Genomic DNA, 11,195 nt, shown 5'->3' with positions numbered 1-11,195 from the left:
GGATCTGTAGGGCCAGGGGGAGGGCACAGAGGGTGGGATGGGTCTGTGAGCACTGACAGGGAAGAGACATGGACAGGGAAACACCGCCCAGGGGGAGAATCTCCAGGCAGCAGGGAAATGATCAGAAATGAGAGGAAACTAAACCCGGAATTGTTATGGGAAGGAGAACAGAGAAAAGTCCCTGTGATCCCCTGCAGTGCAGATCCCTCCTGTGAGCAGCCCCCTCGCCTCCTGTCCCACCCAGCAAAGCCTCTGCCCTCAGGGCCGGGGGCTCCAAGGCATGAAGCAGCTCCTGTGCAGCCAGAGCTCCAGTTCCTCTGCAGAGCACAGGGGCTGAGAGCAGCTGCCCGGCAATGTTGGTGTCTGGGAGGTGGCTGCACAGCTGGGGAAGGGTGACGCTGTCTGAGTGCCCGGCTGCCTCTGCCCTGGCCTCTCTCACACCCACCCTCACCGCATTTTCCTTCTTGCTCCCCTGCTCTGGGTCACTGCTGTTGTGATCTTGTTCTTGCTGTCAGGCTCTCTGGGGATGGGAGTTTCGGCTGCAGAGTCACAGCCTGATCTTGTGGGTCCTTTCCTGCAGGTGTGTCCATGGGAACATGTGTCCAGCTTTGCTCTGACCTGGGGGCTGTGGGCAATGCAGTCTGTGGGGCTGGGGAATGAGCTGAGTCTCCCTGAATCAAATGCCATCATTAGGACCTCTGGCTATCTCCTTGAGGTTTTCTTCCAAGCTGTGAGCTTCTTTCCGGATGCAAACCTCTCCTGTAGCACTTTAGCATTATCTGAATTCCCTACAAAGAAGCGCAGAGATGCTGCAACAGCCAAAATGCTGTTTGGTTTGTCAAATGAGCCACGTGTGTCCTTGGCTAAACGTGGGGGGTTGAGACCTTAGGAAAGGGTGAGACATGTCGTGGCCTGTGGTGGGTCCCTCTGCTCTCAACAGTGCCTGGTGGCTTTTCAGGGTAACATGGGAGTGTGATCAGTCTCCATCTCAGAAAGGTGACAGCCCAGGGCAGCTGGAGCAAGACAGAGGGACAGAGCAGCTGCCCTCACTCTGCACTGACCCACAGGCATCCTCTGGTCTCTCAGGACTCGCTCTGTTCTCCCTGAGTGCAGCAGAAATGCTGAGGGTTTCTGACACCCAAGAACACTCCCCAGGGCAGGAGGTGAGAAGGAGCTGTAGAAACACCCAGCCTATCAAACTCAGTTTCTCAGGCCTGGGGGTACAGATGGTGAAAGTCCCTTCTGCACCAGGAGCTGTTCCAGCTGACAAATCTGAACCCCAGATCTGGCCCCTGCCCCACCAGACCAGGGTCAGGGTGACTCCTCAAGAGCCCCTGGGCAGAGACCCTGCTCTTCATTGCACACTCATCAAGCACCGATGAGGGCTCCAGCCAGGACGTTCTCCTAGAAGAAGTGTCTCTTCGTGGGAGGGTCTGTGGGAGATGGCTTTGGTTTTTCCCAGAGAAGTCTCCCCTAACTTGTCACTGTCTTTTCCTCCTTGCACAGGTCCTCATGCCCACAGGCAGCAAATGTCCAACAGCAGCTCCATCACCCAGTTCCTCCTCCTGGCATTCACAGACACACGGGAGCTGCAGCTCTTGCACTTCTGGCTCTTCCTGGGCCTCTACCTGGCTGCCCTCCTGGGCAACGGCCTCATCATCACCACCATAGCCTGGGACCAGCACCTCCACACCCCCATGTACTTCTTCCTGCTCAACCTCTCCCTCCTCGACCTGGGCTCCATCTCCACCATTCTCCCCAAGTCCATGGCCAATTCCCTCTGGAACACGAGGATCATTTCCTTTCAAGGGTGTGCAGCACAGCTCTTTTTGTTTATCTTCCTGATCACAGCAGAATATTGTCTGCTCACCATCATGTCCTATGACCGCTACGTTGCCATCTGCAAACCCCTGCACTACGGGACCCTCCTGGGCAGCAGAGCTTGTGTCCACATGGCAGCAGCTGCCTGGGCCACTGGGTTTCTCACTGCTCTGCTGCACACGGCCAATACATTTTCACTGCCATTGTGCAAGGGCAATGCCCTGGGCCAGTTCTTCTGTGAAATCCCCCAGATCCTCAAGCTCTCCTGCTCACACTCCTACCTCAGGGAAGCTGGGCTTATTGTGATCAGTGTCTGTTTAGCATTTGGGTGTTTTGTTTTCATTGTTCTGTCCTATGTGCAGATCTTCAGGGCCGTGCTGAGGATCCCCTCTGAGCAGGGACGGCACAAAGCCTTTTCCACCTGCCTCCCTCACCTGGCTGTGGTCTCCCTGTTCCTCTGCACTGGTGTGTTTGCCGACCTGAAGCCCTCTTCCATCTCCTCCCCATCCCTGGACCTGGTGGTGTCTGTTCTGTACTCAGTGGTGCCTCCAGCAGTGAACCCCCTCATCTACAGCATGAGGAACCAGGAGCTCAAGGATGCCCTGAGGAAACTGATGGCTGGATTATTTTATGAAGCAATACACTGCTCATCAGCTTCTGCATAATGGTTATAGTGTTAATTGTTGCAGGCTCAGCCTGTCCTACTGTATTTTTTGTTGCTACTTGGGGTTTTCACGTGATAATTTTGTCATCCCCTTTCTAATTCACTGTTTTCTTTGCTTACTGAGGGGCTGTGTAAATGAGAAGCTGTGCTCTCTGTGTGTTTAAACAAATTAATAGGCCTTGCAGCATGTGTTTTCTCCTGATATCCTTTCACCAAGGCCTGTTTGGAGCTGCAGGGACAGTTTCTGTGTAGATGGAAGGAGGGGAAAAGAGTCCAGCATGGCAGCCGTGCCAGGGAGCACCAGCGCTTGGTCTTCCAGAGCTGTTCTCATTTAACTTCCACACTCTCCTTCCCATCCCTTGTGTTGGTGCAAGGCCTGAGTGCTCTGGCAGCTTGGTCCCCGTCCTGCTGTGTGTCAGTGCTGTGAGTGCAGGCAGGGACAGGCAATGGGCACTGCTGTGACAGAGCTGGACTCCATCACAGGATTTCCATAAAGAAAGCTGAGAGGCCAGCAGCAGGAATAGAGCTGGGAAGGTATCTCTTCCTAAGTACCCACAGATCCTACCCGGCCTTGGAGATGGGTTGTCATGTCCATCCCACCTGAGAACATGACGGGACAGCAACAGGGACATGGTCGTGTCTGTCAGAGAAGCTGAAAGGCCAGCAAAAGTCATAGGATTTAGAAGATCATGGTGAGGTGACTTCTATCTGGTCAGGTAAAAAAACACAAGAAGCCTAACGGTTTGGGTTCCCTTCATGAAGAGCAGTTTCTGAGACAGCTGAGCTTTCCTTATTGCTGGGAAGAGTCAGGAAAGAAAAAAAAAACCAAAAATATTGCAAAGTGCAATTTGTAAGATGGAGACTGGATATCAGGAGGAAGAAATGTGACTGGAAGGGCAGTGCTGCGGTGCAAGAGGTCACCCAGAGGGAGCTGGATCAGCCCATGGTTTGAGTTCCAAAGAGCAGCCGGTGAGGGTGCAGACACAGCAGTGAAGGTGCAGAAATGCTGGGGTGAGAGCGGGTGGGGAAGCGAGATGGGTGTCTGCAGCCTGCAGGGAACGAGGGGCAGGTGTAGGACCGTGTAGAACAGCCTGTGGTGGAGATGGCAAAGGGCACTGGCAAGGCTGGAAGGCACCCGCAGAACCCAGGTCTCTGTCGCCTTGGCCATGGCAGTTGTCTCTGCCACTGAGGCCCAGGAGAACACGTTGTCCTCATGGCACTGGGGCCTTGGTGCCTCCTTGCAGCCCCCTGGGGAAGATGGATGTTGTTGTCCCAGTGTTGTCCTTCCCTGGGCCTTGCACACCCACATCCCACGGTCCCAGGAAGAGCCCTGAGCTATGTGTGAGGGAGAGGATCCCCCTTCCCATTGCCTGGAGGTCATGGCTTCTCCTTTCTGCTTCAGAAAGAAAACCAAGGGTATTCTCACCGTCAGAGTTGAAGAAAAGACTAAAAGAAGACTTCATGATGGCAACAGCTTCCTCACAAGTGGAGAAGGAAGGGTAGGAACTGATCTCTTCTCTCTGGTGACCAATGACAGAATCCAAGGGAATGGAAGAATATGTACCAGGGGAGGTTTAGGTTGGACATGAGGACAAGGTTCTTCACCCAGAGGTACTGGACACTGGAACAGGCTCCCCAGGGAGGTGTCACGGCCCAAACCTGACAGTGTTGAAGAAGAGACCAGACAACGTCCTCAGACACACGGTGTGAACTGTGGGGTTTCCTGTGCAGGGACAGGAGTATGACTCGATGATCCTTGTGGGTCCTTCTAACTCAGGACATTCTATGATTCTATGAAATAATAGGTCAAAACCTCATGTTTTTGTTGTGCAGATGAGATGTAAACACACACATCATCTGCATGTCCACTGTGTGCATGTGGTGAGATGAAGCAAGGGAGCACAAACGCTGTCAGCTATTCCTTGGGGTGCCATAAAGGTCAGTGGGACAGAGATGGTGTTCAGGGGTCTCTTCCAACCTGCTTTATTGTAGGATTCCATGAATCTTTTCCTTGGAGGGCTCTTTCAGATCAGAATAGACAGAGGAAGAAGAAAAAAAAAAAATCAGAGTCAGAAGCAGAGATGTAAAATGCCCCAGAGTAAATACAGCAGCTCCTCTGAGGAACATTTCTCCACTCAAACCCTTGATAGGAATCTACTGAACACATTTGATGAAACCAGCTTAGTTTTATCTGCTCACACACTGGACCACAAGCAGGGTGATGGCTGAGTACGATGCCATGTGGTCACTTGTGTCTCAGGAACTCATAGTCCAGTAGGAAGCCAATGGCTGTGGAGGGCACTGTGAGGTCACTTCTGCCTCTGCAGGGGACAGGCCAACAGCAGGAACATGGCTGGGAAGGGACTGTGAGGTCACACATACGAGACGAGCAATTGGGCCCGATCAGCATGGCTTTAGGAAAGGCAGGTGCTGCTTGACCAACCTGATCTCCTTCTATGACAAGGTGACCGGCTGAGCAGATGAGGGAAGGTCTGTCGTGGGGGAGTGAATCCCTCAAATCCCTGTTCAATCCCCTCATGTACAGCGTAAGGACCAGAAAGGTTGGGCAGAAGTGGGACATCGAGAAAAATGGTCAGGAAAACATTTAGATGCACAGAGAACCCATCAACATGTCAGCCTGGTGTTCTCTTCTGAACAGGCCCAGAAGACCTGGACAGCATTTGCTGTGTCCCAGAAACTTGCCTGGAAGGTTGAAATATAGAGAAAACTTTTGGTGCAGGAAGGGGCAGACAGGAGCTGGTGGAACTGGCTGGTGTGACCGTGAGACATCTCTCAAACACCTCAGAAAAGTCCTGGCTCTCAGGGAGGTTGCGTGGTCCTCTGAGAAAGAAAATATCAAATATGATTTATCATGGAACCATAGAATAATTGTGCTAGGAAGAGACCCTTAAGATCATTCAGTCCAACCATAACCTAAATCTGGCACTAAACCATGTCCCTAACAGCCTCATGTATAAGTCTTTTAAACACCTTCAGTGATGGGGACTCCACAGCCTCACTGGGCAATCTGTTCTGTTGCTTCTAAACCCTTTCCCTGAAGAATTTTTTTTCCTAATATCCAATCTAAACCTCCCCGTGTGCAACTTGCGGCCATTTCCTCTTGTCCTATCACTTGCTACTTGGGAGAAGGGACCAACACCCACCATGACAAAACCTCTTTTCAGGTAGTTGTAGACAGCGATAAGTCCCCTTTTCTCAAGGCTGAACAGCCCCAACTCGCTCAACCGATCCTCATAAGACTGGTGCTCCAGACCCTTCACCAGCCTTGTCACCCTCCTCTCATCTCTTTCCAGCACCTCAATGTCTTCCTTGTCATGAGGGGTCTAAAACTGACCCCAGGATTCAAGGCGCAGCCTCACCAGTGCCGAGTACAAAGGGATGATCACTCCTCTAGTCCTGCTAAAACTGGGATTGAATCAAGGCTTGAACACCTTGGTGTGACCCAGTTTGTGACAGGTTGGACTGCAAACTCCTGAGGTCCCTTAAACCTCAGTTCTCTTATGATCCCATTGTGAAGTTGGGCTCTGTTTCTACCTGGAGCAGAGCAGACAATGATGGGGCCTCAATCTGCATGTGCTGTAGGTGACCATCTAAACCAACATCTCAGCCAGTGAACCAGCCAACACCTCAGTGTGAGTCGCTCTGGGCAAAGTGCGAGGAGTCCTGGGCAGGGAAGGTTTAGAGGGCATGGGGTGCTATGCAAGACACAAATTGATCTTGGCTTCATGCCTGCAGGCCCATCAGATGTCAGTTAATCTCAATGAAAATTAAAACAAGAACTGAAGACAAAGATCTAAAACAAAGGATGGTGTCAACATATTTATTTATTTATTTATTTAAAGTCCTTTCAGGGGGGGTTACTTTTCTTTGAAAAGTAAAGAGTTTTTCAGAACTGGGCATGGATTTAGGACACAAATGTCTTCAGCTCCAGGGACACAAACACCTGGTGCCAGTGTAGATGCCCCAGGAAACCCTGCCCAGCCTCCACCTGCATTGCAAGGTGCTCTGGTCTCCCCAGGTCCTGTGTGATAGATGCCAATCCCAGGACAGCACCTCAGGTACACTGGGACCCCTAAAATGACACTGGCTGTTCATGGTGAGACACCTGCTGACTGATGTCTGCCTGGAAAGCCGCACTTTTTTGTCGTTGTTTTGTTTGTGGTTTGTTCTGTTGTTGTTGTTGCTATTTTGGTTTTGGTTGCTATTGTTTAGTTGGTTTGGGGGTTTTTTTGCTTTGCTTTTTTGGGGCTTTTGTTTATTTGTTTGATTAGTTTGTTTGTTTGATTGAAGATTTTTGTTTAGGTTTTTTTTTTTTTTTTTTTAACATATTAAAATTTAAAAGAAAAAAGCCAAAAAGTGAATTATGGGGAAGTGTACAAAGGATAGGAGAAGAAATGTTGGTCTTCCCCTGTACTTCTATTACCATCACTCTATTATTTCATCTCCCTCATCACTCAGGAGTTCCCACCTCTCCTGATTCAATGTCCCTGTCAAAGGACAACTTTCCAGCACTGTCTGGACATTTGCCTTCCTAATCCTTTCAGGTTTCTCCTCCACTTGCTCTTTGGTCATTCAATTCCTCTCAATTGTCTGGTTTCTGCTTAGAGCTTCACGGAGTTACAAACTTGCCCCATTCTTCAGAGCTCTAATTAACATGGCAGTCAACACATTAATTGTGTTTATTTCTACCCTTATCTAGCTCGCTGTCTAAACCAGTTCTTGTGTGGATGTCCCTAGTGGATGGTGGACCTCATCAGATCCAGCTTACACACACAGTTGAGGAAAGTGTTTTGCTGTTTATTAAACTGTGCAGTGTTTACACAGGAGAGCAGGTGGAGCTGGTGCACAGGAGCTGCAGCATCTCCTGCAGAGCTGAGTGGAGAAGTCTGATGTGAGGAAAAGTGATGCAATCTCTGGTGGCCAATGAGGGAACCGGCAGACTGGGGGTGGGGGGTGAGGAGCGAGGTTGTCCATACAGTGTCCAGCCTCACTCTTGGCAACCTCCACCACAGTCCATCCTACACTGTCCCAGGCCTGTGGCAGTTTCCCCACAGTCTGCAGACACCCCATGCGCTTCCCCACCTTGTTCTCACCCCACTGTGTCCTCACCTGTGCTGCTGTCTCTCCATCCTCACTCATTGTTCCAGTAAAAATAATACACTACTAAAAATAACACAGTTAATTCTACATAAAGTAGAATATATGATACTCAGTGCAATCCCCCACATCACTCCAGTTGTGCTGAACAGACAGTCCAAAAGAAGAGAGCACCCTGGTCCTGAACAGCTGATCCCAGCAAGAGGAAGTAAAAGTGCAAAAGGCAGAGAGGCCCGAGGGCCAACTGGAAAACAGCAAAATATCATAAAACTGAACTAACACTGAACTCCCAATAGAATGGAATTTCCAGACAGAGCTAATCAAAGTATCTGGAAAACCAAAACTAACTGGCTGGAAAAGGCATCTCCAGCTTTATACATAGCATGACGCTAATGGTAGGGAATAGGTCACTTATTGACCTGGATGTCAATCAAGGTGCTGTCCTGTCTGTGCCCCATCCTGCCAATTTGCACCTGCAGCTGAACTCCAAAGAAATCCTTGGTTTTACTGACAATAGACAAGGGAAATCAAATAGAAATGGATAAATTAAATTAAGAAAATATGCTGAGTGCAATCCCTCATGTAACTCCAGTCACATGGAGCAGCCAGTCCTGCAGAAGGGAGCACCTTGGTCCTGGACAGCCCATCCCAGCAAGAGAGAGCAAAAGCGCAACAGGCAGAAAGGCCCAAAGGCCAACTGCAGAATGGCAGAACAGCAAAAGGCTGAACTAACATTGAACTCCTGACAGAATGAAACTTCTGAATGGAACTCACCAAACTAGCTGGAAAACCTAAAGTAATGGATGTAGCAAGCAGTAAATTCTGGCTCCAGGTTTAGAGTGGGCATGACGCTAATCATAGGGACTATTTCATTGATCAGCCTGCATGTCGATCCAGGTGCTGTCCTGTCTGTCTCTCCTCCTGCGAATTTGCATCTGCAGCTGGATGGCCAAAGAAGTCCTTGGTTTCCCTCCTGCATTGCCCAGGGCTCTTCATGGGACAGTGTGATGTGGGGCTGTGCAAGGCCAAGGGCAGGACTATGGTCCCACACCTCCCAGGTTCCTGGCTGAGGACAAGGAGGCCATGAGGCCCCTGTGCTGGAAGGACAAGGTGTCTCCTCACAGGCATCAGAGGTGGAGACAACAGCCATAGGGGCTCATGTCTGGTGGGGCCTTTCAGCCTCCTTACATCCCTTGATCATCTCCACGACAGCCTGTCCTGTGCTGTGGCATCCCCTGCACCTCTTTCCCTGCAGGCTGCAGACATCCCCCCTGCCGCCCCACCTTGCTCTTGTCTGAGCATCTTCCTTCCTTTGCTGAGGTCTCTCCATCCTCCCCAGCTGTTCCTCGAAGCACAAAGCCTTGGGCTGATGCAGACTCCCTCTGCTGACCTGCTCCACCACAGCACTGCCCTTCCACTCACACTCCTTCCTGCTCATGTCCAGTCTGACCTTCCCCGGCACCAAGGCCGGACTGACAGGTCTGTAGTTCCCCAGATCCTCCTTCTGGCCCTTCTTGGAGATGAGTGTCACGTTAGCCAACTTCCAGTCAACTGGGACCTTTCCACTTAGCCAGGATTGTTGGTAGATAATGGAAAGGGTCTCAGTGATCACCTCTGCCAGCTCCCTCAGCACTTTTGGGTGGATCCCATCTGGCCCCATAGACGTGTGGATGTCCAAGTGCTGCAGTAGATCACCAACAGTTCACTCTTGGATTATTGTGGCTTCACTCTGCTCCCCATCCCCGTCTTCTGGCTCAGGGGACTGGGTGCCTGGAGCACAACTGTTCTGACTATTAAAGGCTGAGGCAAGAAGGCATTTAATATCTCAGTCTTTCCCCCATATTCTGTCCCTATGATTCCTTCTGTATCCACCAGGGGATGGAGATTCTCCTTAATCCTCCTCTTGTTCCTGATATATTCATAGAAATATTTCTTGTTGCCTTTTACAACACTAGTTAGGTCCAGCTCTAATTGGGCTTTGACCCTTCTAATTTTCTCCCTGCATAGCCTCTCAGAATTCTTGTATTATTCTCAAGTCTCCTTCTCCTTATTTCAAAGGTTATAAATTGTGCCCTTCCTCCCTCTTTACCCAGTCTGCATTTGTCTGCAGTTCTGCCAAGAGAAGGTCCAGAGATAACCCGGTTGCTAAAGAAACGCTGCGAGAGGGGAGACACAGACCCCCCGCCTGGCAGCTGTTGAACTGTAGGGGCACAGGCTGAACCTTCTCTTGAGAGGGAGGAAAACAGGAGCAAGTGCCGATCGGATGCTGGGCAGGAGAAACAGGCGTTTGTTATGTCCCTTCCATTTCTAAAGAACCCGTCTCCAGCCCCACAGATGGGAAGTGTGGCCACAGCTCTTGTTGGAACTCCCACTCTTAGTCCGGAGTCAATTTCGAACCCTTTTTCCCTATGGAAACAATCACTGCCTTGACAAATCCCCCACTGGAGGAGCTGGTGGCCATGATGGCCACTGTCAAAGACAACAAGAGGAGAGACAACTATGGCACTTGGGAGAGACACTGAAAGGGGAGCGGGCAGCCCGAGGCATAGCCCAGCCTTAGACCAGGTTCTAAGCTCTGGTGTGTGTCTGACAGGTGTTTACCAGATTGGACGACTTGGCACCTTAACCCCCTGGACCACTGCAGACCTGAGTGAAACCCTGCCACTGCCAGAATAGCTCCATAAGCTCCAGGAACAGCTTTATCACCTGCGCTGGAGCACAAAGGATGTGGCTGAGCGGGCTCTGCAGGAAGGACTGAAGCAGGCAAAGCTCCCAGGCTTTACCGGACGGGTAAGGGCACAAGGCAGAAGGATCTGCTCAGGGGTTTTATCCTCCCTCCAGCACGTATCCTGCTCCATTCCCTGTCACAGCCAACAGGCTGGTGCTGCTGGAACAAGTGCTGCCATGGCCACGCTTCCTTTTCCTGTTGCTCCACACTTCCTTATGGGGAAGAGAGAGCGTGACAGGAATGACAGCTGTCTGAGTCGAACCTTCCTCTGCGTCCAGATCTCGGGTCCTCCTCAAGGGAGGACTGGAAAGAAAGAATGGTCTCAGCAGTGCAGAGTTAAGCCAGGCCTATCTCATGCCCAGAAGCCTTGTCTGCCCGTGCTGCCTGGCCTGGGGCCTCTCCACAGGAAAAGCCCCTTCCCGCAGCTCCAGCATTCAGAGCACTGGAGTGAGCAGCCCCCCCTTTCTGATCCCGTCAATCAGAGCAGAGCAAACCTGGGAGGCTTCCAGGCAATGTGGGCGTTCCTTCCATCTGAGATGGGCCTTGTCCCCTTCACCTTGGCTGGCCTTGACGGGAGCTGCCTGCCCCGGTCATTTTCCTTCCAACAGTCGCTCTCCTTTGTGTTCCTTCCCAGGTTGTTCAGGAGATCATCAGTCAAGCCTTGGAGAAGCTGGAGAAAATCCAGGTCCCGATGGATGATTACGCCCTCAAATCAGCAGGTGCAGTGACATTGTACATACAAACCAGTTCCAAACCGCATCCTGTCCAGATTGACAAGATGGGCATTGGAACGTGCCCAGGGGTAGGAGAGAAGGGGCGAGAAGTCAAGGGCCACCTCGTGCCCTAAAAGTGCCCCCACTGACA

At 51.1% G+C, this 11,195-nt stretch overlaps 1 protein-coding gene across 1 annotated transcript; it reads left to right on the top strand.

The window, feature by feature from the left end:
* The first annotated feature begins 1,529 nt into the window (after positions 1-1,529).
* LOC136112880 (olfactory receptor 14A16-like) lies at positions 1,530-10,279 on the top strand. The gene is made up of 3 exons (XM_071800316.1): positions 1,530-2,449; positions 2,496-2,527; positions 10,197-10,279. Exons 1-3 carry the CDS (start codon positions 1,530-1,532, stop codon positions 10,277-10,279), a joined length of 1,035 nt encoding a protein of 344 aa, XP_071656417.1.
* Positions 10,280-11,195: the final 916 nt, after the last annotated feature.

The sequence above is a fragment of the Patagioenas fasciata genome, chromosome 30 (assembly GCF_037038585.1).
Source record: "Patagioenas fasciata isolate bPatFas1 chromosome 30, bPatFas1.hap1, whole genome shotgun sequence".
Classification (NCBI taxonomy): domain Eukaryota; kingdom Metazoa; phylum Chordata; class Aves; order Columbiformes; family Columbidae; genus Patagioenas; species Patagioenas fasciata.
The sequence above is the reverse complement of the archived record's forward strand: the minus strand, read 5'-3'. Positions and strand labels throughout refer to the sequence as shown.